The following is a 23,599-nucleotide window of genomic DNA, read 5'->3' as shown; positions in this document are numbered from 1 at the left end:
GTAACGCAATAGACACCCATTCAAAAGCCGGATTTTCTATCAGAACCCACATGGCGTTTGACCCGGGACTGATCCGAAAGTGTAGAACCTAGCAGAAAAGTTGAATGCCAGATCCACAGAGGAGAAGTTTTCCTACGTTTTAGAGTTTGAATCACGTCTCTAGGTGAAAGCATGCCAGAGCAGTGGACGTTTGAAAAACGTTGAAAAAGTGCTTTTTTTTCAATTAATTCCATAGAAATGAATGGGGTTTTTTTGGACGATTTTTTCGCGACTACGTCGCGAAAAAATCGTAATCTATAGAGAAAAGTAATAGCATAGCGAGTCCGATCGATCCGCACGTTTTGATATATTGTTTGTCTGTGTGCGACGTACGGTTATTGAGTTATTCGAAATCAAAATTTGCGTAGGAATAATAATAAGAAGAAGAAGAAGAAGAAATACGTAGAAGAACAATAGTTGCAGTGCTTTGCACTGCAACCTATGGGCTCCCCTAGGGGAGCCCATAGGTTGCTGTGCTGCAGCACTGCATCCTAACTAGACCGGACAATTCCCCGGGGGAAATTGTGAGAGGATGCAGTGCGCGAAGCAATTCGGTCACGCATGTTTGCTGGCCGTGAACGCGTGACCCGCAATGATGTTTCAATGCAATGATTATGTGTGTGCATGAGACAGCAGCCGTCATGAAGAAGAGCTATTCAACAGTATAAACAAAGTGACTACAGGCGGAAATTAGCATGTACTGCTATAACCTGGGACAGACATCTGTCCTTACCACAAGGATAATGTTTAATTTGTGCACTGTCCCTTTTAAAAATAAAATAAACTCTAAGAAGAGTGTTTGTAGTTTGTATGTACGAACAGAAGTGTTCCTAATAAAGTGGGCGGCTAAGGTGAGGCCTGTCGGCTACCCTCTTCTCAGTTTCTCAGAGCAGCGGATGTTTGAAAAAGTGCTTTTTTTTCCAATTAATTCCATAGAAATGAATGGGGTTTTTTTGGGACAAGTGTGACTACTAGTTTTGAGAAAATTAACCTGGGACAGACATCTGTCCTTACCACAAGGATAATGTTTAATTTGTGCACTGTCCCATTAAAAATAAAATAAACTCAAAACTCTAAGAAGAGTGTTTGTAGTTTGTATGTACTAACGGAAGTGTTCCTAATAAAGTGGGCGGCTAAGGTGAAGTGTCATGCCGACTGAGGCTGTGTTTCTGTCACGTTTATAATGGTTGTCAATGAGGCCATTCGGCTGCCCTCTTCTCAGTTTGAGGCTTCTCATTCAAAAATTGTAAATCCTATCGTTTAGATAGACACATTGCGTGAATCAGGACAAGTTTTCCTACTACTTTTGAGAAAATCATGTCTGTAGAGTGAAATTTGTGGATGAAAACACAGTTTAAGCGAGAAAGTTTGAGCTTCTTTTCCAAGCTGTCTACACTCTAAGCTTAACGACCTTCACTGGTGTGGAACGCAATAGACACCCATTAAAAAGCCGGATTTTCTCCCGGAACCCACATGGCGTTTGAGCCGGGACTGATCCAAAAGTGTAGAAAAAAGTAGAAAAAAGAAAAAAGTAAAAAAGTAATAGCATAGCGAGTCCGATCGAGCCGCACATTTTGATATATTGTTTGTCTGTGTGCAACGTACGGTTATTGAGTTAATCGAAATCGAAATTTGTGTAGGAAGAGTAACAAATATAACACTAGACCGGACAATTCCCCGGGGGAAATTGTGAGAGGATGCAGTGCGCGAAGCAATTCGGTCACGTATGTTTGCTGGCCGTGAACGTGTGACCCGCAATGATGTTTCAATGCAATGATTGTGTGTGTGCTTGAGACAGCAGCCGTCATGAAGAAGAGCTATTCAACAGTATAACCAAAGTGACTACAGGCGGAAATTAGCATGTACTGCTATAACCTGGGACAGACATCTGTCCTTACCACAAGGATAATGTTTAATTTGTGCACTGTCCCTTTTAAAAATAAAATAAACTCTAAGAAGAGTGTTTGTAGTTTGTATGTACGAACAGAAGTGTTCCTAATAAAGTGGGCGGCTAAGGTGAGGCCTGTCGGCTACCCTCTTCTCAGTTTCTCAGAGCAGCGGATGTTTGAAAAAGTGCTTTTTTTTCCAATTAATTCCATAGAAATGAATGGGGTTTTTTTGGGACAAGTGTGACTACTAGTTTTGAGAAAATTAACCTGGGACAGACATCTGTCCTTACCACAAGGATAATGTTTAATTTGTGCACTGTCCCATTAAAAATAAAATAAACTCAAAACTCTAAGAAGAGTGTTTGTAGTTTGTATGTACTAACGGAAGTGTTCCTAATAAAGTGGGCGGCTAAGGTGAAGTGTCATGCCGACTGAGGCTGTGTTTCTGTCACGTTTATAATGGTTGTCAATGAGGCCATTCGGCTGCCCTCTTCTCAGTTTGAGGCTTCTCATTCAAAAATTGTAAATCCTATCGTTTAGATAGACACATTGCGTGAATCAGGACAAGTTTTCCTACTACTTTTGAGAAAATCATGTCTGTAGAGTGAAATTTGTGGATGAAAACACAGTTTAAGCGAGAAAGTTTGAGCTTCTTTTCCAAGCTGTCTACACTCTAAGCTTAACGACCTTCACTGGTGTGGAACGCAATAGACACCCATTAAAAAGCCGGATTTTCTCCCGGAACCCACATGGCGTTTGAGCCGGGACTGATCCAAAAGTGTAGAAAAAAGTAGAAAAAAGAAAAAAGTAAAAAAGTAATAGCATAGCGAGTCCGATCGAGCCGCACATTTTGATATATTGTTTGTCTGTGTGCAACGTACGGTTATTGAGTTAATCGAAATCGAAATTTGTGTAGGAAGAGTAACAAATATAACACTAGACCGGACAATTCCCCGGGGGAAATTGTGAGAGGATGCAGTGCGCGAAGCAATTCGGTCACGTATGTTTGCTGGCCGTGAACGTGTGACCCGCAATGATGTTTCAATGCAATGATTGTGTGTGTGCTTGAGACAGCAGCCGTCATGAAGAAGAGCTATTCAACAGTATAACCAAAGTGACTACAGGCGGAAATTAGCATGTACTGCTATAACCTGGGACAGACATCTGTCCTTACCACAAGGATAATGTTTAATTTGTGCACTGTCCCTTTTAAAAATAGAATAAACTCTAAGAAGAGTGGTTGTAGTTTGTATGTACGAACAGAAGTGTTCCTAATAAAGTGGGCAGCTAAGGTGAGGCCATTTGGCTGCCCTCTTCTCAGTTTGAGGCTTCTCATTCAAAAATTGTAAATCCTATCATTTAGATAGACACAATGTGTGAATCAGGACAAGTTTTCCTACTACTTTTGAGAAAATCATGTCTGTAGAGTGAAATTTGTGGATGAAAACTCAGTTTAAGCGAGAAAGTTTGAGCTTTTTTTCCAAGCTGTCTACACTCGAAGCTTAAAGACCTTCACTGGTGTGTAACGCAATAGACACCCATTCAAAAGCCGGATTTTCTCCCGGAACCCACATGGCGTTTGAGCCGGGACTGATCCAAAAGTGTAGAACCTAGCAGAAAAGTTGAAGGCCAGATCCACAGAGGAGAAGTTTTCCTACGTTTTAGAGGTTGAATCACGTCTCTAGGTTAAAGCATGCCAGAGCAGCGGACGTTTGAAAAACGTTGAAAAAGTGCTTTTTTTCAATTAATTCCATAGAAATGAATGGGGTTTTTTGGGGCGATTTTTTCGCGACTACGTCGCGAAAAAATCGTTTTCTATAGAGAAAAGTAATAGCATAGCGAGTCCGATCGAGCCGCACGTTTTGATATATTGTTTGTCTGTGTGCGACGTACGGTTATTGAGTTAATCGAAATCGAAATTTGTGTAGGAAGAGTAACAAATATAACACTAGACGGGACAATTCCCCGGGGGAAATTGTGAGAGGATGCAGTGCGCGAAGCAATTTGGTCACGCATGTTTGCTGGCCGTGAATGTGTGACTTGCTATGAGGCTACAAAATTGATGTTAAACATCAAGTTATTACTGAAAAACTATTGATTAAAAAAACAGACACTGAGAAATGGTCCTATAAACAACTTTACCAATATAAAAGCTTACCAGGACTATCAAATATGTGATGTGAACTTTCCCAGTCGCAGGTTCCTGGTCAGGCCAGCGTGGCGCAGCAGCAGGTGAGATTTTTATTTATTTTTAACAATAAGTTAACTGGTTAATATTTAAAGTTTGAATATTTGTCTGGTCAAATATACATGTGGGTTTTTTGTCTTTCACAGGAGGAGTACTGTACTGTGTGAATGTGTGAATTACTATGAGGCTACGATGCTAACAGCTAGCTAACATGCTAATACCTAGCAAGCAATAATAAAACAACCATAAACAGACATTTTGCAGCAGATATTTGGTTTATTTTTCCATAAAACACAAGCAAACAACCAAGGCATTGAAAAACACCCGATGAGTCAGCAAAAATCAACATAAGTCTAACGCTTTTAACAAACATTGTCGCAAAGCAGCTTTACAGAATTTGAACAACTTAAAACATGAGCTAATTTTGTCACTAATCTATCCCCAATGAGCAAGCCTGTGGCGACGGTGGCAAGGAAAAACTCCCTCAGACAACAACATGAGGAAGAAACCTCGAGAGGAACCAGACTCAAAAGGGAACCCATCCTCATTTGGGCAACAACAACATGAACAGTTTAACATGAAGACAGTTTCATTGATGGAAACTTTAGGACTGCACTCAAGTTAACAAGTCAACTATAGTCCTCAGACATAAAAGCATTACTGTAGCAACAAAAAGCAGATTAGGTACTACCGGTCAACTAATCACAGGCCCTAGGACCTGGTGTGTATCCTCCCTACTAAATACAATGAGAACTAATCTAAGAAGCAGACAAGACAACCGAACCAATCAGGAAACTAAAGATAAAAGGGGGGGGGGATCTTCTGGAGATCTTCTTCCTGAGTCTGTTGTTCTTCCTGTAACATTAAAACAGTATTCATTAGTCAGGTGCACTTTTCAAAGTGTTGTTTGATATTCAAATCAATGAAGATACAATGCTAAATATCCCTTACGTTCTTCTGCTGGGTTGCTGTCTTCACTGGAGAGTGAGCTGCTATAGTCTTCTGGAGGTCTTCATCCTACATATGTTCCCAGATTAAAAAAACAACAAGACATAAGTTACAGGTTTCAATGCATTGTGTTAAAACATTGCTCAAAAGTTATGAAATATTTCTTTGCTTTTTTGTGATCGGTTGCTGTCCCCACTGGCACGAGATCAGCTGTGGTCCTCTTCATTTCCTCCTCACTCTGCTGTGAGATACTCCTGCTTTTGAACATGGACAGTAGAGAGCCTGAAGAAGAGAAAGGGAGGGGGATTTAGTTACATTACTCAAACGCGAGTGAATAATTCAAAGGAAGAGAGATACTTACCTTGTGATGGACCTTGTTGACATTCAGCTTGATTTTACATAAAGCAACATTACAATACAAGATTACATAACATTACATTACATTAGCTAAGCCAATTCCATAACATTTTAAATTGACCGCCGTTCTCAGCAGCTCAGTAAATGACAAGATAATGCGGAGCCCTTTATTACATAAATAAATACAATTACACTGCATTTACATAAGATTCAACCATTTCCAGCCAACACATGCCACTACAATTATTAGTCTTAACAATAACTTAAAACTACACAATTGAAAAACTGGGCACTCATTGAACAAACTGAATGAGTGACCTGAAACACGTATATGAAAAACAATTAAATAAGAAAAACGCCCACGCAGACAAGTTATGACAAAATGAAACAATGTGAAGGTTTTTTTTTTTACAAAAAAAAAATTAAGGTCAATTAACACTTTACAGAGAGAGTACAATAACAGTGACGATAAACTACTCCTTGACCAGGCTCAAGGAGTGCCTAGAAACTACATATGCATTACACACACACACACACACACACACACACACACACCTTACAGGATACAGAAACTCGAACTTTTCTATGGATCATGTGTTGGCTAGAGAGGCTTAGTCGGTCAAAATACAATAAACCGGACTGTGGTAACTGTAGTACGTTTGGAGAACACCTGATTGAAGACACTTATCAGGATGTGAAATATAAATGTGGTCAATCAGCGTGTTCTTCTCGGTGGTGGACTCTTTAATTAATTGAGTGTAACCTCTGGACTGAAATAAGTCTTTGATGCTTTTTTTTCCTTTCGAAAGAAGATCCTCATTAAAATCGCCACAAACAACAATGGGCTGGTGATTTAAAATGGCCAATGAGTCCAAGAGGTTTTTCAAATTTTGGAGAAAGATTCCTAATTGAAAATTTGGCGGTTTGTAAACCGTCGCCAATAGTACTTTGACCGGAGCCTTGATTTTAACAACAACAAACTCCAAATCCGTGACCTGTTGCATGTACCTGCGAGGCTCTGCTTGCACATAGTCTCTGCAGTACACTGCAACTCCACCTCCATCTTTTTTAGCCATGTCCACACAGCTGTTGTAAGACAGCTGTCTGCTACGTGGGAACATGGCATACCCCTCCAATTGAAAAATTTCAGCTACAGAAGACCCCGACAAATGTGTCTCTGTAAGGCAAAGCACATCCGCTTGTTGGAGCTCATGATGCGCTCTCAGGTCCACCATGTGACATGGCAGACCCTGCGTGTTGTGGTGGACAATTGTCAAAACCTTTGGAGTTTGTTGCACGGATTGAAGAAAACTCAACAACGGTCTACAGCTCTGGAAAGACGCTCGAGGCATACTTTCCATAGCCATCTTTATCTCGGGGTCGGCGTAGATCTTCTTCTCGTCGAAGTCGCAGACGGTCAGACCTCCCAGCGAAGTTGTGCGGCTTAGAGCTACATAAGCCATGCCCGGTTCGAAGACGCGTTTCAGGCACACAACCGCCGACGCCATCGTCATGCCTTGTACTTTGTGGGCCGTACAGGCAAAAGCCAACTTCATGGGGAACTGGCGACGAACAACGCCTTTTTTGCTGCTCAGGTTCTCCTCAGACCTTTCAATATAGGCCAGATTGTCTGAGGGACCCAAGATCTTTTTGCGGAATCTCTGTCCTGCTGTGGGATTGTCCAGCTGGAGTCCAATCAACTTTACATATTTTGGCTCGCGCTCCGTCATCACAATGTGCGAGATGGTTCCGAATGTTCCGTTAACAATTCCGTCCTCCACGTCGAGATTCCTGGTCAACATAACGCGTACTCCTTGAGCAGCCATTATGTTGTCAGGCAAGTCTCGCTGGTTACCTTTAACGGCGAACACCATCGTCATGCAGCCGGTCGTAGGCATTTTACGGTAATCCTGAGCTGCGATGTCAATGGCATCCTCGTGGAGGGAGGCTACAGTGGCGGAGTTGTGACGGTCAACTTCTTTGTTGGTGGCATATATATGCAGCCTATCTACTGGACAATCCTTGATGTCGGCCACTGCCTGTGTGAGCAACCGTCTATCTTCGTTGCTCAAAGGATCGCGCTTTTGCTTCACTCTCAGGCGGTTCAAGAGCTCAGCAAAAGCCCGATCGTCCTTCTGTCGCATGATCTCTGTAAGGACGACCATTTTGAAGTGATCCTTCCAGAGATCAAACTCCGTCTCCTCGTACACACACAGCGGCTTGGCTCTACCGGGAGGCGGCAACTGATAAAAGTCACCTACAGCAAGGACAGAAATTCCTCCGAACGGCTTCTTGTTTCCTCGGATCTGTTGAAAACGCCAGTTGACGTAGGCAAACAGCTCTTTGGAAACCATGGAGATCTCGTCAATGATGAGAATCTCCGCATTGGACAGCGCCGCTCTGACCTCATCAAGGGCGTTTCCAAGACCTTGATACGGTGGCTTCAAGGATCTTGGCAGTTTGAGGACGGAGTGCAACGTTACGCCAGCGATGTTGAAGGCTGCTGTGCCAGTGAAGGCGGTCAGCAGCACCGCAGGCTGGGACATGTCTGCATGGTCCCGGAATCTGGGGAGCTCACGCAGAATCCTCGTTGCCTCCTGGTGAACGCACTTGATTACGTGCGATTTACCACAGCCAGCTCCCCCGGTCAAAAAGTAATAAAACGGCTCGACGTCATGACCCCACACAAGTTCAAAGCACCACTGACGTATGCTGTAGAAGATAGAAGCCTGCGTTTCGTTCAGACTTTGATACATTTTTCTCACAAAGTCTGGACTCAACTGCGGCGCTTCTATCCTAGGCATGGAGCTCCTCCCGTCTTTCTTGACTTCGTATTCAGGAACTTCTTCTTGGTCTTCACGCTCATCGTCAGGTTCTCGCTCTGCAAGACACTCTAACCGGTCTGCCTCTACTTCAGGCGCATAACAGTCCAATTCATTAACTATAGGGCCATGCACCCGATACTGTTCCAACGCTTCGTCAAGCTTCCGACCTTGACCTTCATAGCGTTGTTTGTTGCGGTCTACGATGGCTCGGACACGCACGCCATACTTTTGGCCACACTTATAAAACTGCTCGTAAGTCGGGTGTGCTTCATCTCTCAGGTCGTCATCGGATCTGTGTGGGAGATAAAGCTTGAGCAGTCTTCTATAGAACTTCTCAGGTGTTTTCTGCTCTGAGAAGCGAGGAAATCTAATAATTGCTGGTTTCCCAGTCCTCTTCTGAACAAAGCCCATGTCGTGTAAGAGGGGGATGCCGCTTCTACTTTCAGTTTGCTGCCCGTACAGCACCCTGTACTCCGACGCAAACTCGGCCATGCACATGTGCTCGAACTCCGGCTCGACAGGCCTGTAGGCGTATTTGTCAGGCAGGCCCGACATCCACACCTCCTCCGAACCCGGCTCCATTTGCTTGAGTCTGCCAATAGGGTGACTCATCTTCAGACCCTCCTCGTCGGTCTGAAGGAACACAACGGAGCGGGAGCACCTCTTCAGACGCAAGCTGCAGGTGCGAGCAACAGCCTCTTGAGCGCTGACCTCTCTATGTTTAACATAGGCCTGCATAATCTGCTTCATTTCGTCACGCTCATTTACGTTGGACTGTTTTACATCTTTGATGACGTTCTTAAGGAATTGAGTCATCTCATGCTCTGGCTTCGACACATAGGACATCATGTACATGATGCAGCTGTAGTCATCCACGACGTACTGAATGTCCATGTTGGCGTTCCAGGCACGAAGCAGGTCTGGGTTGTACTGATTAACCCAGCAGTCATTCGGATGCCGCTTCAGGACCACGACGTTGCTGTTCGCGGCGCGGTCGAAGAGCTTACGGTACTGCTTACGCGTCAAACCGCATCGGTCGAGCAACTCCGTCAAGCTGCTAAATGAAGCGCCTGCATCCATGAGCAAGTCTCTAACTTGCTGAAGCTTGGCTTTGGCTTTCTTTCGCTTCTTAGCGATTGCCCGCTTCTCCCTACGTTCTCTAGCAGCAGCCTCGTCTTGGTTTTCGTCTAAAACTCCAGAGGGGCGAACAACGGGGGGCCTAGTGATGAAGGTTTCATCCACGGGCAGTTTAGGGAAGCCAAACCTACAGGCAACGTTGCCTTTTTTGCAGGACTTGGAATGGTTCCTGCTGTGCACCTGAACCTCCGAGACAATTCCGTGGAGCTCCAGGTCTGTCTCGGGGTCAGGCATCTCACATGAGATGTAGTGATCTATAAACGCTGCTACTTCGTCGTCAGAGGCGTCGTCAAATTTGGGTGAGTTTTTTATCCAAATCAGCATGTGTATATGGGGACTTCCTCTAGCTTGGAACTCAACCCTATAAAAGTAATCCTCTACTTCACCAATGGGCTGTGCTGGTGAGAGGATAAGGTTGGTCATCAGAGCATCGACTCGCTTTTCAAACATGCGCATCACCGTTACGGGGTTGCTCCGCAGAATGTCGCATTTCGCTTTCCAGTCGAGCTCTGAAAAGTCCCCTATTTCTCCCTGCTGAGCATTTATGACCTCTACGACCTCAGGCCATCTCATCTCGGCAGCGGAGAACGTTGCAAAAAACGTGGGTTTGCCAATTTGCCGGACCATGGCGTGGACATCTTTGAGCGTTTTTGTCCAATAAGCCGGGGTGCCTCGAAGAGGTTGCATAAACCGAGTTGCGTCTTGGCTCATAATGAGCCGTTGCACCTCGTCTCGGTCCAGGAGCATGAGGTTGTTAATATGACGGCCATCTGCAGCTCTGGACCTGCCTTTGCGCATTTGAATCGACATGCTGTTTGTCACCAGGTGCGTCTCTGTGACAAACTGCGCAAAGAAAAGATACGTTTGGTCGCTAGCAAAACGTGTATCAGCAGCAAACAGCCTGCAATTAAAATACATGCTAGGCGAGAGCGAGAAGGTTCTGGGTTCATCCAGTGTGTTCTCTCCTGTCGGGAATTGCACAGGGAAAGCCATGGCTTCTAGTTTCGGTATGGCGAAGAACCCTACTGGTTTGTTGCCCTGGGCGGGGGCAACGCTAAATATTCCATCGCCATACGTAAGAATTTCCTGCGCGATGTCAGGCGGCTGCATACACGTGTCCAGAGTCAGGCCAGGTCTAAGCTCCTCCTCCTCCTCCTCCTCGTCAGCTTCCTTGGGCTGACGACGTCTATTGGGGTCCGGGTCGTTCTGACTACTAAAAACCTCCTCAAGGTCTATGCCAGCCTCAATGTCTCCCTGATGCTGCTCCGGCTGGGCAGCATCAGCAACATTGTGCTGCGAGTCGTCTTGATCGACCGACTCGTCAAAAGTGGCGCTGTCGTTAATGGATACATCCTGATACTCAGAATGCATCTTTTTAAGCATGGCGAGGGCAGCTAAAACATTTTTCATGTTAACAGTATAGAAGTGCTGGTAGCCCTTATAGTTAATGCGCCTCTTTAACTTAACTTGAAGTAGCTGCGCTTCCGATCTGGGTCTTGGGAGACTGTTGACAGTCGCTTCCATCTCCGATGGAACGCACACAACAGCTCCGCGGACTGCTTTTTGCTGTCCTTTGGGCAGAGCGATAACCTTGGCGAAAGGCAGTATTTTGGCAATAAGCTGCCTCTCGAGCACGTTGAGCGTAGCCAACTCCGGGGGGATCGGTGCCAACTCCAGTCGGTTCGCGGTGGCTATTGGTGGCATGCGTCCTCTCTTCAAGTGGCTGTCACATGTGTTACAGATCCACTCCTGCAGTCGCTCTTGTGCAACAGAGCAATGTTCAGAGCAGTCGTCGTCACAAAAATGGACGTACTTGCCTGTTAAGCAGGCTGCGGCCACTCTGGGTTTTTGGGTGTACTTTCCCCTATTGCACAATTTAACCTGATTAGGAAACATTGCTCTGTTGCACACCGTACAAACGCACGTTGGTCCACGACGAATTAGCTCGCGAAATGCTGTGATGGTGGCTTCCATCACAGGGTTAATCATGGCCTGCGAATGGCGGGGGGTGTGGGGCACTAGCTTCCTATATTTTCGCTTGATCCTTAATGCCCTCTGCATCTTGCTAAAGATGCAAAAAGTAGCATCTGTGGACAGTTTGGTTACTCTGCGCTGGCTACAGCGTTTGATACAGCGTAACCTAAACTCAGGATCACTGTGGTACCTAGCATAGAAACGCTCCTTTTTCTTTTGCCTAAAGCTCTGGTGCGATATGTACTTTGTCGTCATATACAATTTCTTTCTACTCTGAAAAGCAGGATCCGCCTTATACTTGTCTTTACTGTACTGTTTCTTTCTACTCTGAAAAGCAGGATCCGCCTTATACTTGTCTTTACTGTATTGTTTCTTTCTACTCTGAAAAGCAGGATCTGCCTTATACTTGTCTTTACTGTATTGTTTCTGTCTACTCTGAAAAGCAGAATCCGCCTTATACTTGTCTTTAATGTACTGTTTTCGTCTACTCTGAAAAGCAGGATCTGCCTTATACTTGTCTTTACTGTACTGTTTCTGTCTACTCTGAAAAGCAGGATCCGCCTTATACTTGTCTTTAATGTACTGTTTTCGTCTACTCTGAAAAGCAGGATCCGCCTTATACTTGTCTTTACTGTACTGTTTCTGTCTACTCTGAAAAGCAGGATCCGCCTTATACTTGTCTTTAATGTACTGTTTCTGTCTACTCTGAAAAGCAGGATCCGCCTTATACTTGTCTTTAATGTACTGTTTCTGTCTACTCTGAAAAGCAGGATCCGCCTTATACTTGTCTTTAATGTACTGTTTTCGTCTACTCTGAAAAGCAGGATCCACCTTATACTTGTCTTTAATATAACTTATTTGTCTACTCTGAAAAACAGGATCCGTCTTATACTTGTCTTTAATGTACTGTTTTTGTCTACTCTGAAAAGCAGGATCTTCCTTATATCTCTGGATAATTAATACGCTCTTTTTTCTTTGAACTTTTAAATAATAACGTCTGAAAGACAATAACCGTCGTTTCCTATGATTACTGTCTTGTGAATATTTTTTGTCTGCTTCCATTTTTTTAATTCCAAATTCCGGGCACTTGTCATACTTATTTTTTTCATATACCGAGCTTCCTTTTTTTTTGACAACATGGCACACTGGTGCATGTTGCTCTTTGCTGCTACTTTTTCTTCTGGCCTTTTGTCGCTGGGTTTTACCGAGTTTTAAGATATTTTCGTTTGTTGGAGGGAGAGCTGTCCTGGAGACTTTTTCTACCAACGATTGCTGAAGACATTCACTGGAACCAACGGCTTCAAATGACACAAGCACCAACTCATAGGTGGCAAAAGGTCCACGATCGGCAAAGAGTTTGAGCAGGTGCTCAGCCAGGTCACTGATTTCAGTGAAGGTCTTCATGATTGCAGTTCCGTTGTGGTCTGGTAGACCTGCTGAATTTCTGGCATGTGAATCAAACACGCCATACCTCCCTGATTTGTCACGGAAAACTGCAATAACCTCTGGAGATACAATGATGAACGCATGCCTAACATGACCTGACAGACACTGAAGCTCTTCAGCAAGGGAAAGGAGACCCTGGTTTCCGTTGCTGCTGGCTTTGACGAGTCCACATTTAATGTCGGACATATGGACATTGTACATATTTGTGTCTGTCAGGACTTGTTTTGGCATTTCCTCAACGCTAAGATGGTCATCATTGTATCTTCTCTCCAGGATCAGCTGTTGTTTCACTGCTACGTACAGTGAATCTCCCTGTGCCAGCACTCTATCGAGGGCAGCCGTGTTAAAGTGACCACCCTCATTCTCAAACGCAAGAAAAGTCAGGGACATGCAGGAACACTGATGATTTCTAGAGAAATCACTGTACCTCATGTCTGCCTGACTGTGGCTAGCCCTAACAACAACAACAACAGACTGACCCCCACTTACCGTCACACTTACCTTGACGCTCACCTGTAAAGATGTTAAAAGGTTAATTATTACTAAGTTAGTCACAATTAGTTATTAGTCTTATTAGTAGTTACTACCCATTATTGCCAGCATTGTTATTAATACTGTTAACTTTATTATTACTAGTAGTAATAGCAGCAGTCGTAACTAATCACATTACAAACTGTTGTAGAACGTTTTCAGCAAGTTTGTCAGATCAATTAAATAAATCTATAAAAAAGCTGACACAATCTTACATGTTATGGCAAGTATATTTGGCTACACATTACATTACATTATTCCTTGTTTAAAATTTAAACATGTTGAGACCATCGTGGTTTCTCCTTTGTCCCATGGTCTTCTAGAATAAAGTTTAAAGGCCCGGTCACACAGCGCTTTACGGCTTTATCACGGCCAAAACCCGTCAAAAAGTGCTCTCCCGTGAAGCAGACGATGTTGTTCGTGTTGATGTCGAAGTTAAGACGTGTTACAGTCGATATACAGACGTGACAGGACGCAGGGGAAAATCGGAACGGCGTCAGACGCGGCAAAAAGTTTTGGACTGCTCAAAACTTTAGACCGCGGACAACCACGGCCGGCACACGTGGTAAAGACGTGCAACACACGTGAAAAACACGTGATAATCAGTGTCCCGGCCGTTATTAAAACTTGGGGAGACGTGGTAAGACGCGAAAGTTTGGCGGTCTATCACGGGCAGAGCACGGTCATCGGACGGGTGTTACGCGTTGGTATCACGGGATATAGCGTGTGTTTAGCGGCTTATCACTGAGAAATGGATTTTTCCGCGTACATAGCACTGTCTAAGCCCGTTAAACGACGTCTCAAACAAGTTCTAAATTCGATTGATCACTGTCTAATCACTTCTGCATCACTTCTGATTTGCGGCATGTAAATACCGTAATTTTCTGAGACCTCGGCACTTGCAGTCTAAATGTCAAGGGGTGAACATGAACCCTCAACGCTGTGATCTCCTCATCTTAATGCTCCAGCACCAACAGAACCAACTGATACAGGCTCAACATATCCTACCGCTTTTATATGCACAGCAAGCCGCTCTTCCAACGACGCTGAGCCGCGGTTACCCGTGATTTGGCAGTGCTGCAGCAGTGAAACAGCCGCCGACGGCCATACCCCGTACAAAGCACGGCAAAGCCAAAATTGACCAAAAATTACCACTTACGACCACGTCCACCTGATTTTTGTATCTTTTTGTACGTGATATAGACGCGGAGTGCTGTGTGACCGGGCCTTAAAGGAGGATTTAAAGGACCTTTAAAGGAGGCTACTACCTTCACCACACTGACACTGCAGGATGTTGACTTTACAAGTACAGAGGTTTTCTGACCAGTATTATTAACTTAAGTTTATCAAGATCATATTTAGAAAACCTCTGTACCATTACTTGTGTTTATCTTTAAACAATTAATAAAACCATAAACTGTTTAGATTATACTACTCTGAATTATTTCTTCCTTAAAGGTTTTTTTATGCATTTGAGTTGAAATAAACCACACACACACAAGCACTTTATTAAACCCACGATAAACCCGAATGTAAATGTCCTGACCTCTTTACCAGGGGAGCTGGAGAGTCCATCGTCGATTATCCAGGGCCAGGAAGTCAATGAGGGAAATGGTGTCCATGTCTGTGATAAGTCATAACTCCAATTAATATTTGGACATGAGGAGACAACGCACCAAGTTGATACAAGAAAAGTTTTCCAAGTGTATTTCAATTTCTCACTGACATTTGTGTTGTGTGCAGAGAAAGATAATGCTATCAGATGTTAAATGAACCAGTTTAATGTAGTTACAACTGATTTTACAGTAAACATTCTGTGTCAACTGTGGAGTAAATACCTTAGCTGGGCGAGGAGACTGATGGGCCACATCTTTAATGGTCTTGGATGGTCCAGCCGGTGAAGGAGTCTTCATCCTGGGCACCTGAAAACAAATAATTTGATAAAATGAAGACTTTAATGACATCATGAACTTTACTTAATAGGAATAATATTTACCTTCGCAACCGGGGAACAGCAGGGGGTCTCCGGATCACCCAAACTGCAGGACAACCTGACTGGAGGGGACTCCATCAGCTGTTGACACACGAGAACAAACACGTTAAACTTCATGTCTCAGTGAACACAATGTGTGTTCTGTGTGAGATTGTGTCTGTTGTGGCAGAGAGTAACATACGTTGGTCACTGAAATTTGGGTGCGGGGGGATGGTCCGTCCGTGGTCCTGGACCGAGGAACCGGGCTGGAGGGGGCGTCGTCCTCCAGTCTCTGTGACAGCCTGGTTGGAGGGGATCCAACCAGCTGTCGACAGACGAGAACAAATACATCAAAATTCAGACAGACAGTCTAGTTATGTCTCCATGAAGACACCGTGTCAACTGTAAACATTCACTGTGTGTGTCAGTTGTGTAACATACGGTGTTCACAGGAGACTGGTGGTGGGGGGGGCGTCTCTCTGAGGTCCTACGACGCCTGGCTGCCGCTGGGGAGGCCACCTGCACCATCAAATAAAACATAGCATCAGTAACTGTAGAACAAGGAGAAACTTTAGAACACAGCCGAGAAGAGACGTCAGACAATTTACCTTCTTGCTCGCTGGAGGAGACCTGCAGTCCTCCACGCCAGACAGCCGAGAAGGAGACACCTCCTCCACAGCACGAAGGATCGTGCTACTGAACCACACTGGGTTCAGTGGGAGGAAGGACTCCTCCTGTGAAAGACAAAAAAAAAAAAAAAAAAACACCCGCATGAATATTTGTCTGGTCAAATATACAAAACTTTAAATATTAACCAGTTAACTTATTGTTAAAAAAATAAAAAAAAGTCACTCACCTGCTGCTGCGCCACGCTGGCCTGACCAGGAACCTGCGACTGGGAAAGTTCACATCACATTTGATTAAATAGATGCTTTTTAATTACAACTGTGAACCCGTTCACCAAAATGTACCCAAAAACATGTAAACACACAATATAATAAACTTTACTAACCTTGCTTCTCCGACCAACGACCTTCCACTGGAAGGGGTCAGGAGACAGAGGAGCACATACCTCGCCCTTCACAACCAGCTTAGGAGATACCTTCCCAAGTGGCTGTGAAGGAGTGGGAGACACCGGGGGAGGTGGTGGTGGTGTCTTGAGGAACTGCTCCGTCGCGGCCCACAGCAGCTGGGTGAGGATGCCCATCCCTTCACGGTCACTCAGGTGAACCTGCAGACATGACAACACAAATCCATTTACAGACAAAGTTCAACTACAAAAAGTAGCTCGTGTTGACTGGTTCATGTCAGCACGAGAAATTATAACAAATTAGACTTTTTCTATCACAGACATTCTACTTACGCCGTCTCTGCTCCACAGCTCCAAGCGCGTAAGGGGGAAGTGCTCCGCCACAGAGAAGTACCTCACACCTAAAAATATAAAAACGAAAAACATAAGTCATCACAACATCCACACATGCATTATGACTATGTTCATTACTATGTCACAGACATTAAGTACATTTCTTGTTCTTGTTTTATTGACATGATATTTTTACACACCCATACGAGCTGTCACGCGGTGGTACTCTTGGCGCAGGAGGACCTGGTACATCTCATCCTCCTGCAGGCGGGGGGGGAAGTCCAGCACAAAAACCTGTAGAAAACAAAACATGTTCGTTAACAATCGGCATTTTCATTCAAAATCACACATTACAATAACTACACATTAAAAGCTCATACATTGATTACTCTGAGATTAAACGTATCTCTAGTGTTGTCAAACTACTACAAATACAGGACAAGAGAGACATGAAAAAACACGTACCTCCGGCCAGCGGCTCCTCACAGCAGTGAGGAAACTTGCATAGTCGACGGCTGCCTCCTCGATGGTCCTGCTTGCAGTCAGGTTGTTGCTGGGGGCAAGAACACAGACCGCAGCAGGGGCCCGAGGAAGATCAGCATGCAGGACCTCCGTCCGCAGCTGAGCAGCGTGGGCCCCAGGGGTCGACATGACGCCAAACGAGAACTTACCCTCTGGCATCACGGCGAAACCGTCCGCGATGGACCGCAGGTGGGAGTCCCCGACAATCAGAACGAACTGCAACAACAAAGAAAATTTCTTTAGCATGAAAATCATTAATTCCTCTCAAGATCAATTGCTTTGTTCATAAACTGGACAATAACACCTTCTTGTCAGGAGACTCCGGCGGGATGACCAACTTGTGGCTCCGTCCTGTGAGCTTTGAAGTTGGCCACCTCAGCACCCGATGGCGGAACCCGGTACCGCGGCCTGTTTAGTAAAAGACAAAGCAGATAACGGTATTATTTAAATGAAAAACCAGGAAATGTCAAGAAATCACTCGTTTATACGAGTAAAACAGTACAAAAAACCAGTTTAAAAAGCTTAATATTGATGAATTAATTTATTGATCATTTAGGGATAAAACAGGTGGATACTCACATGGCCGAACTTTGGGAAGGACATCTCCCGTGCTCCAGAAAGGCTTGGCTGGGGGTGAAGATCCAACCAACTGATGAAAGATAAAATAATAAGCATAAGACAAAGACAAGTTCAAACAAAATACAATAAAAATTTAAAAAGTAATACAAAATACATTAAACCTCAGACAATGTCTCATATGAACATACGTTGCTGACTGGAGCTCGGGAGCAGGGGGGGTGGGTCTCCCTGGTCCTCGACCCTGTGGAAGGCTCCTCTCCGGCCGGGGGGGACACCGTCTGATGAAACATTAACATCAAAGACATGGCAGACATACAGAACTTGGCAGTTAAAAAGAAAGCGATTGATGTGACATTTCTACAGTTATTTTCATGCAGACAGTTGTGACACAGAAGCTTATCTACTGTGTAAATACCTTCAGGGGGAAAGTGGAGGGAGTCAGCTCCTCCAGGTCGAGCTTACTCCATCGGCGCCTGGCCGCCTCAGACCTCCTCCCCTTCCTTGGCATCCTGCTGGACAGAAGACAAAAAAAAAAAAAGAAAAAAAAAAAAGAAAAAACTTCTTGCAAAGTTTAAGTGACCTAAACCCTAACCTACCTTAACTACTTAACTTAAATTATCTAAGATAACCTAATATATTTTATATAAAATGTGATGGTGTGAGTGTGAACAAATCTGCTCCGGGAGTCTTGAGGATGACTTGAGTGCGATGAGTCTTGAGGGCGATGATTAGTCTCAGTCGTGAAGTACGTACAAACCTCTGATCACAAATCAAAGAAAACCTGCAATAAAAATAGAAATGTTCTTCTGTTACTTCGACTCATTGTGAGCAACAATCCAACAGCGTAACACACGTTAAACATGTTTACTTTTCATGGTGTGTGTGTGTGAGAGAGAGAGTGAGCACAGAGCAGTGCCTGTTGACTTATCAGTAAACTTTTCCCCCCTCAAGACAAATACTTACACTATAAACACTATAAATATCCCCCACAAATAAAATACTACTAACTTCAGCAAATATGCAGAATTTTATCACCAAAATGTACATTAATTACTAAAAGTCAAAGTAGTCATGTATGAAAATGCTCCCTTCTCCATTTAATCACTATAGGCTGTTAAATATATTACACTTAGGCAGTATACATTTTAACTCCATACCAAAACATTTAATCACAGTTTATCAATCATATTTAACATTTTACCACAGTTTAATACAACACTAGTCTGAATATATAGATAAATATATAGCTTTCAGCTTTAATGTAAACACCAGTTTAAATTAATGAAAGATCCAGCCCAAATTCATGAGTTTATCTTCAATAACCTGAATTTTGTTTAACCCTCCTAATGTCTTCAGGTCAAAAATGACCCGAAACTGTTTAACAGCAGAGTTAAGTTTTTTTTTTAACTTAATTTTATGACTTTTCCTAAAATGGCAACGGCTCGAGGTTTGTCGGTTTAAAATGGCGACAGCTCGAGGCATAGATATACATAGAAGACTAGATGCCTCACCGCGTATTCCAGGGCGTCCGCACAGGGCGGCCATCTTACCACAGACAAGCTTTTCCACAGAATTTGTGGTAAACTGAGGTAAGACCATTGAGGTGCTTAAATGTTTATACTCTTATCTTGCTGAAATTTTGATGTATATACAAATGGTTTGATTTCTTAAAAACATTATTAATGTGGTTGTAATTCTGGGTGCTTGAACATGCTAAAATCGTACCTTTTCTCTTCAAAAACGACTTACTGCAGCTTTTAGTCAAAGTTGTGTTTCATGCTAGGCTAGCTCGTAGCACCAAGTAATTTTACATGGAAGGTCTTGAGATAATATTTTCAAAAACTGAAGTTGCACTTGCACATGGTTTTCATTTTCGGGTTGGTTAATTGAAAACACTGGTTGTGTCCCTATTTTTTAAGCTTAGACTCCACCACATTGCCAAGATGACAACCCTTTCCTTCCAGAACAACAGCATGAGACAGAAGCACAACAAAGCAGTACACTCAAAAAAATAAAACATTGGATTTACTTAACTGAGTTATGGCAACGGGTCCCACGAAACTGTGGGAATTTAGATGTATTGAATACAGTTATGTGTTGAATAACTCAACATAACTGTATTCAATGCATCTAAATTAACACAGTTTTGTGGGACCGATTGCCATAACTCGGTTAAATAAATCCAATGTTTTATTTTTTTGAGTGTACTGTTTAAAGGGCATTAGCCAAATATACAGTATAAAAATTTTCAAGGGGTATGAAGACTTACGCAAGCACAGCCCAGCACTCACATTATGATTTACAGGAAATCAAAGTACTGACTTTGATGACAAGATGATGTGTGTGTGTGTTTTAATTGTAGATGTTTATATCAGTATGTTTAGTTTTATTTTAACTGCACATTGGAGCCTAGTCAAATGAAATTTCAATCTTCTCTGCTAACATATATTGACTTTGACATGATAATCAGCTTTGAATGTTCTTTTTGTAAATGTAAAGATATCTTTTTATCCTTGGAAGTATAACCACGTGATTAATTAAATGCTTTTTTTTGTCACAAACTACCGTGAGCCGCTGTCACTGTTTTATACTATTACTTACTCGGGCAGTGCATTTGTTATTATGCTATGATGTGAGTTCATATTTGTTATTATGCTATGATGTGGGTTTACATTTGTTATTATGCTATGATGAGTTTACATTTGTTATTATGCTATGATGAGTTTACATTTGTTATTATGCTATGATGAGTTTACATTTGTTATTTTGCTATGATGTGGGTTTACATTTGTTATTATGCTATGATGAGTTTACATTTGTTATTATGCTATGATGTGAGTGCATTAGGTTTTTGAGGTGGATGAAGTATTTCTGAAGTTTCAGAAGTGAGTAAGCTGTTTATTTAACTTTAGCTTCCCCTACGGCCCTATCACATGTAAAAATATTTTCACTAAAAATTGGAAATAAATTGTATGGTTATTTGTCCTAAGGCCGCAGTTATCCATAAGTATGCAGTGCTCGGCTTCTCACAGCATAGGAATTTCAGCATGTATTTGTTTAAAACATAAAATGATTATTCATCATTAATATCATAAATACATACTTCCGTTTTTTTTTTATATAACAAACCAAACCGTTTGAATATCAATTGAAACTGAAGGAAGTTACGGTCATCTGAAAAGTACATATCGCTACCAACACAATGTAATGGGTAAGCCAGCTGTCTGAGGTAAGATGGCCGCCATGTGCGGACGTTCGACTTCATTGACGGGCAACGGGGACGAGGCATCTAGTCTTCTATGTATATCTATGGATCGAGGCTTGTTTGCTTGTCGGTTTAAAATGGCGCCGGCTCGAGCCGCTCGGCCTCAGCTCCGTTAGGTTTTAGGTCGGTTCATGGATAGAAACAAACCAACCGTAAAATAACCAGAGATTAATCTCTACCTTCAATAATCTCACTTTTGTTAAAGATGTATTCATATCAGCACAATTAGCGCTGTTAGCTTTGGGCTTGGCTCAATGTTTTCATATAGAAAACGCACAGTCACCGTTAGCTTTTAGCGCAGCTATGCTTTTATATAAACTCACGCCCATAAATAATTAAATACATTTCCGGAATAATGACAGAACAATATCTATCTTCAATAATCTCACTTTTGTGAAAGATGGCAGTATATTGTACATACGCTGCTGTAACAATTCAGCAAGCAATGGAGCATAATGCTACGAAATTTAAAAATTAAAAAAGCTTACTGATAAAACTCCGCAGGCACTGCGCGCTCTTTCTTATTCTTTCTCAGTCACTATGAAAATTAAACATTTTCACCTACCTGTGATGAGTTCAGAGAGAAAGGGAGCGAAAAAATTTAAACTCAGGGTTTTTATATGACGGGCGGACACGCGCACAGAACTGTCCAATCAGAGTCCTCCTGTAGACGTCATCTGTTTTCAAACGTGTATTGTCAAATCAGATGGCTGATTAATTCGCGGGCTACATGATGGAGACGTTCAAGAGAAACAGTATGTGCGCAGGGTTGCCAGATTGGGGTATCCTGCACAGGGTTGCCAGATTGAGCGGTATCCTGCTCATTTGGGCAAGTTTAAGTGCATTTTGGCGGGTTTTGAACATATTTTGGGCGGGAAAATGTCAACAGTATCTGGCAACGCTACATGGGCGAGTCAGTGTTTATGTAGGCTTAAATTCTGTTACTGAAAGTGTGTGATGTTTACAGTGAAGGACTGTGTGCACTTTACATTATTTTTTTTTTACTTAATACAAGAAATTAATGGATGCCAACATTTTTGCCAAAATGGTATTTTATTTTCCATTGTTTAGGCAGCTTCAGCATCATACTGAGGTTCTGTTCAAATTGTTTTTTTTTTCTTCTATGAAGCCTGAGCCATTTATTTTATTAGTTTATAATTATCATTTAATTGAGACCTCAGGAGAGACTGCCTGTACACAGTACTAGTATTAATAGTTTTTTTTTCTTACATGAAAGCTGAGGCACTTATATTATATTTTAAGGTAACTTCATGTTGTGCTATGAGGTTCTATGCACTTTAACTCTTGAACCAACAGGTGCATTTGGACAAGTAAAGCCTATTTTTCTGCATTTTTGTAGTCCTGGAAATCTTTTATATTGGTAAAGTTGTTTATAGGACCATTTCGCAGTGTCTTTGTTTTTTTAATCAATAGTTTTTCAGTAATAACTTAATATTCAACATATCATCCATCTGTATGATGGGTTGATGAAATTTTGGCGACTATGAAATTTTGGCGACTGGCGTCGCCAAAATTTCATCATACCATGACCTAAGCATTGTTTGAGAGAGAGAGAGAGAGAGAGAGAGAGCAGCCCCTCCCCTCTCTACTCCTATTTTTCTGCATTTTTGTAGTCCCGGTAATCTTTTATATTGGTAAAGTTGTTTATAGGACCATTTCGCAGTGTCTTTGTTTTTTTAATCAAGAGTTTTTCAGTAAAGACTTAATATTTAACATATCATCCATCTGCATGATGGGATGATGAAATTTTGGCGACTATGAAATTTTGGCGACTGGCGTCACCAAAATTTCATCATACCATGATCTAAGCATTGTTTGAGAGAGAGAGAGAGAGAGAGAGAGAGAGAGAGAGAGCAGCTCCTCCCCTCTCTACTCCCATTTTTCTGCATTTTTGTAGTCCTGGTAATCTTTTATATTGGTAAAGTTGTTTATAGGACCATTTCGCAGTGTCTTTGTTTTTTTAATCAATAGTTTTTCAGTAATAACTTAATATTTAACATATCATCCAACTGTATGATGGGATGATGAAATTTTGGCGACTATGAAATTTTGGCGACTGGCGTCGCCAAAATTTCATCATACCATGACCTAAGCATTGTTTGAGAGAGAGAGAGAGAGAGAGAGAGAGAGAGAGAGAGAGCAGCTCCTCCCCTCTCTACTCCTATTTTTCTGCATTTTTGTAGTCCTGGTAATCTTTTATATTGGTAAAGTTGTGTATAGGACCATAACGAGCTGCACTGGTGTGTAACGCAATAGACACCCATTCAAAAGCCGGATTTTCTCCCGGAACCCACATGGCGTTTGAGCCGGGACTGATCCGAATGTGTAGAACCTAACAGAAAAGTTGAATGCCAGATCCACAGAGGAGAAGTTTTCCTACGTTTTAGAGTTTGAATCATGTCTCTAGGTGAAAGCATGACAGAGCAGTGGACGTTTGAAAAACGTTGAAAAAGTGCTTTTTTTTCAATTAATTCCATAGAAATAAATGGGGGTTTTTTCGACGATTAATTACTAAAAGTCAAAGTAGTCATGTATGAAAATGC

The 23,599-nt window shown here is 42.6% G+C and overlaps 1 protein-coding gene and 1 long non-coding RNA gene across 2 annotated transcripts; both read right to left on the bottom strand.

Annotated features, from left to right (window-relative positions):
* Positions 1-4,372: 4,372 nt before the first annotated feature.
* Positions 4,373-5,517, bottom strand: LOC132885435 (uncharacterized). The gene is made up of 3 exons (XR_009654593.1): positions 5,261-5,517; positions 5,068-5,133; positions 4,373-4,971 (listed from the first exon to the last, which is right to left on the bottom strand). It is a non-coding gene; the product is annotated as an uncharacterized LOC132885435 (long non-coding RNA).
* Positions 5,518-14,775: 9,258 nt separating this feature from the next.
* On the bottom strand, positions 14,776-18,531 carry LOC132884643 (uncharacterized). The gene is made up of 15 exons (XM_060918482.1): positions 18,186-18,531; positions 17,959-18,048; positions 17,771-17,840; positions 17,496-17,599; positions 17,135-17,407; positions 16,870-16,963; positions 16,670-16,737; positions 16,319-16,537; positions 16,163-16,201; positions 15,915-16,040; positions 15,748-15,825; positions 15,509-15,631; positions 15,331-15,408; positions 15,173-15,256; positions 14,776-14,958 (listed from the first exon to the last, which is right to left on the bottom strand). Exons 1-15 carry the CDS (start codon positions 18,276-18,278, stop codon positions 14,776-14,778), a joined length of 1,722 nt encoding a protein of 573 aa, XP_060774465.1. The 5' UTR covers positions 18,279-18,531.
* Positions 18,532-23,599: the final 5,068 nt, after the last annotated feature.

Source organism: Neoarius graeffei, chromosome 4 (genome assembly GCF_027579695.1).
Source record: "Neoarius graeffei isolate fNeoGra1 chromosome 4, fNeoGra1.pri, whole genome shotgun sequence".
NCBI lineage: Eukaryota > Metazoa > Chordata > Actinopteri > Siluriformes > Ariidae > Neoarius > Neoarius graeffei.
The sequence above is the reverse complement of the archived record's forward strand: the minus strand, read 5'-3'. Positions and strand labels throughout refer to the sequence as shown.

Excerpts from the sequence above, each read along its gene's own strand:
- LOC132884643 (XM_060918482.1), bottom strand. The coding sequence starts at position 18,278 with ATGCCAAGGAAGGGGAGGAGGTCTGAGGCGGCCAGGCGCCGATGGAGT. Across the intron at positions 18,049-18,185 it reads CCTCCACTTTCCCCCTGAAG|ACGGTGTCCCCCCCGGCCGG; the intron begins GTATTTACACAG and ends ATGTTTCATCAG. Across the intron at positions 15,826-15,914 it reads CTCCTCCAGCGAGCAAGAAG|GTGGCCTCCCCAGCGGCAGC; the intron begins GTAAATTGTCTG and ends TTGATGGTGCAG.